The sequence below is a fragment of the Brassica oleracea genome, chromosome C5 (genome assembly GCF_000695525.1).
Source record: "Brassica oleracea var. oleracea cultivar TO1000 chromosome C5, BOL, whole genome shotgun sequence".
Taxonomy (NCBI): Eukaryota; Viridiplantae; Streptophyta; class Magnoliopsida; order Brassicales; family Brassicaceae; genus Brassica; species Brassica oleracea.
The window spans coordinates 11689510-11693535 of record NC_027752.1 but is presented as its reverse complement, the minus strand read 5'-3'; the positions used below and the strand labels follow the sequence as shown (position 1 = coordinate 11693535).

The following is a 4026-nucleotide window of genomic DNA, read 5'->3' as shown; positions in this document are numbered from 1 at the left end:
TGTTCAGATCTGGTGTATTCAAAAAAGAATTGTGATTTAATAATTAAACAAAACGACCGTGTTTTAAGGGCAGTGACATAAATATGTAATTTTTGTGGAAAACTGTACTATTTATACTTCCCTTTTAATAGATTAGATGGTAATATCTCCTAAGGATTTATTTACCGGCTAGTTCCGAGTCTCTTGAGATCAGGGAGAAGCCTAAACATCATATAGGTCTTTGGCCCGGGGTCATAATTTTTTTGTATTTTCTATTGGAGTGATCCATGAGCTTTTAACCAAGATATGCATAGAAGTCATGTTTAAGCGTTCGAAGATGAGTGTAAGCATTTCAATCTAAGGAACTAGGTTAGGTTTTTTCTTTGTTTCGTCAAAGAGATGTTGGATTAGGTTATACATGAAAGTGTTATGTATTAAGCTATAAAACAGCCAATATATAAGATGTAAATTCCATCACAAAATTGATGCTTGTAACATGTTCTAACCTTCAATTATATTCGTGTACCAATAATTTGAATATCTGGAGAATCAAACCCTAGATAGGGTGGAAAGAAGTACACCGACACGATTCCATAAAACAATTAGCTGTTTATAATATACACACCATCTTTAATCCAGCTAATCGTCTGCTGTTCAGTTATTCTAACAAATATCTGATATTTGTAAAATCCACAAAAATGAAAATACTATTTGTCTGCCACATTTAGTTATTACATCAAATCCAGATGGTATCAATGGATTGAGTAGATACTAAGCTTATCTAAAATTAAAACAAATAATTACGTAAACATCCGGATTTGCTACGGGAAGGAGAGATGGTGGGTCTGAGAATAAATTTCAATACATTACTAACTAGTAACTACCCAACATCCCTAGATCTTGTAACATGGACCAAAAAAAGAGAGAAAAACTTCCCGATTCAGGTTTTTTTCTCTTTCTAAAATCTTTTTTCTCTGACCTCTCTCTACCTCCTAAAAGTCGCTGCTTTTCTTCTCCGGCGGTGGTGTTGGCTTCTGTGCCGTCGTCGTCGCCGGCGGTCGCTTCTTATCCGTTCTTCCTATGTTTTTTGCCATTGTTTCCTTCCTCTGTCCATTCTCCGCCTTACAATTGCCCTCGAGTCTTCGGTTGAGTTAGGGTTTCGGATCTGGGACGCCGGCGACGTACCTTGGCGAGGCTGTTCTTCTCTGGTGTAAAGGCGTGGACGGTGTGGCTTTTAAGGAACAGTGGTCGGTTTTTACGGTGGGGCTAGATGAGTTGAAAATTTTCAGATCTATTTCTTTTGATTTATCTAGTCCCGGATCTGGTGGCGCGTTTGAGAGCTTTGGCCTCTCTCATCTCGGATCTGCTCGTCAAGTCTAGGTGATGTGGTGTGGTGGATGTTGTTTTCTCTCCGTCTGCCTCGGCGTCTTGGTGTCGGAGTTGCTTCTATCTTCCCTCAAGGCGGACTTTGGTTTTTACTAAGGACGTGCGACGGCTGCAAAGCTTCTGGCGGTGTCAGAAGGTGGGTTCCGGCGGCGCGTGAAACTTGAAGTTGGTTTGCCGGCGCGTGGAGATGTCTGGTGCTCAGGCGTCGGCCCTTCTGATGGTTTCTTCATTCTTTCGTCTTTGTCTCAAATGGTTCAAGCTGGTGGTGCCCTTTCAACTGGTTTCGAGCTCTCTGGTTGTAAGGTTTGGTACAGTTCGTCATTGTAATAGTCTCCGATTGGCACATGAAGTCTTGTGGGTTCTCGAAGAGAATCTGTCCCTAGTTCTTAGGGATAGAACGTGTGTGGAGTTCTTGAAGCTTAGGGAGTCATCGACGCTTCGGTTCTATGTTGTGGCAGCGCGTCTGGTCCCTCTCATCCCAATGTCGAGATGCTTTCTTCGACAGATTGGGACCTCTTCTTTTCTTTGCAGGTACCTTCCACTCTCGGCGAAAACATCTGTCAGATTAAGCCGGCTCTTTGTGTATATTTGAACAATCATGGATAGCTCTTTTTGGGGATACGACAAGTTTGGTCCAAAAGATCCCATGCGGGCTCCGTTGTGGGTGCGCGTGAGGAGGTTAAAAGTTGGTCTTGTCAACCACGACTCTCTTTCTTAGTGGCGGCACTCATGACGTCTGCAGCGAGCTGTTCTTCGACGAGTCAGATCATAAAGAGCAGATCATCGGAGAGGCCAAAATTACCGGGTTCTGTCTCTCGTAATAAATGTGGCTCTTTCATTTACGGCAAGTTGTAAGTGCGGATTGGTTGAGACCTCTGAATTGCGGTTTTGCTTGTTGTGTCGGTCCCTTTTAGATTAGATCGAGTTATTGTTTAGAATTTTTTTTTTCTTTACTCTGCTTCTTGTTGCCATTGTAGTTCTGTCAAAAATCTTAAAATTGGTAATAATATCTTTACATTTTTACTCAAAAAAAAAAAAACTAGTAACTACCTTATATTGTGTGTGTATTGTGGGTCTTAAAACTTATCATATGTAAAATCAACTCCACGTTATCTAATCGTTAAATATTTATTTTTTATTTGTTGTCTAACGTGAAATATATACTTCAACCACATAAGAGCGATCTAGTGGAATGCGGAATTTGGAAAACTAATTAAGTAATCTAGGTTTTAAACAATCGAACACACTAAATCTATGTGATCATCATGATATAAAATCATACTTTAAATTTTATTTGAATATTCAAATAAAATATCCACATGTGGGTTTTTTTTAAAAAAAAAAAAATCCACATGTGGGTTACACCTCTTCTTATAGATTAATCTGGATTATTTTATAAGTTTGGGAAAACCCAGATTAATATAATATATTTTTCGGGATTAATTAAATTTATTTTTCTTTTGGGGAGATAGTGAGTAATCTACTCACCATATTTTTCTTCTGAAGTTTTTGTCAAAGTTTCCTTTAAAGTTGTATTTGAGAAATAAAAAGCTGTATTAGAGAATATGAGTGCATGTTCTTTTATTTCATCATAAAAACAACACTTAGCAACGAGAATATAGTGCATGTTTTTTGTTTTTGTATTTTCATCATAAAAACTACCATAGCAACAAGCTACAGAAGTTAAAGAAAATGTCATAGCTTTACAAAAACCTCTATACTCTAAATATTTATAAAAAGAAAACTACATCCAGAATATTTATCAAAAAACCTCCACTCTAAATATTTTTCGTAAAACCACAATATCCATAAATAAATTCATATGATAATCTTATACCAAACATAAAGCAGAAAATAACGTAAAACAAGACCGGCATAAAAAAGACCTAAATTTTTATTTCTTAGATTAATATTGGATGTGACCATCTTAGCTTATTATTCTATAGTTATAATATCATAAACTTTGGGCGAGTTTTTCTTGGTGCTCAGCTTTCCCCAGAACCACCGACTATATCCTCCACCGTTGTCTCCTATTCCTCCACCGACGGTTGTGGCTGTGCTTGCCGTTAAAATCTTCATGTTCTCTCTGTGAAACTTCCTTGCCGTGTAAGCCTCCGCCATAGCCATCCCTCCTAATCCTGATCCGTCTAGCGACATGTTCGATTAATCTAGAAAATCACAGGAAACAAAATATTCTTTTGGAAGAATATAATTTTATAACGAAAACAGACGAAAGTAGAAACAAAGAAGATTTATAAATGTAAAAGACTTTAGTAGTTTAGTGAAAGATGTGTCTTGTATGGAGGTTAGGGAGAGGTTGGGATGAATATATAGATGAATTTGTGGGTCCATTTTTGTTGAATGTATTTTCTCTGTTTCCCACTTATTATACGTATATCCCCTATAAAATATAGTGGCGAATCGGAAATATTAGTGTTGTTGTTCACTTCATATGTAGTGGTGTCTCCACTCTCTAGTATAATTCTTCTATCCCGAGCGGAGAGTCTGACATACGTTAATTCTATTAACTGAAGCTAAATATGTTACATCATCTTTTTGATCGGTTAGCCAATGAATTATTTAACTACTCTAGTGGCTCAGCATAATATAAAACAAATTAGGGGTTTTTGCCAAAACTAACCCACAACTTGATTTTAACCC

General features: G+C 37.5%; 1 protein-coding gene across 1 annotated transcript; it reads right to left on the bottom strand.

Moving 5' to 3' along the window:
* Positions 1–3010: 3010 nt before the first annotated feature.
* Positions 3011–3649, bottom strand: LOC106293794. Its single transcript, XM_013729436.1, has one exon. The coding sequence runs from the start codon at positions 3520–3522 to the stop codon at positions 3301–3303; it is 222 nt and encodes a 73-aa protein (XP_013584890.1). The 5' UTR covers positions 3523–3649; the 3' UTR covers positions 3011–3300.
* Positions 3650–4026: the final 377 nt, after the last annotated feature.

What these genes read in the sequence shown, in the direction of transcription:
- LOC106293794 (XM_013729436.1), bottom strand. Translation starts at nt 3,522, where the DNA reads ATGTCGCTAGACGGATCAGGATTAGGAGGGATGGCTATGGCGGAGGCT.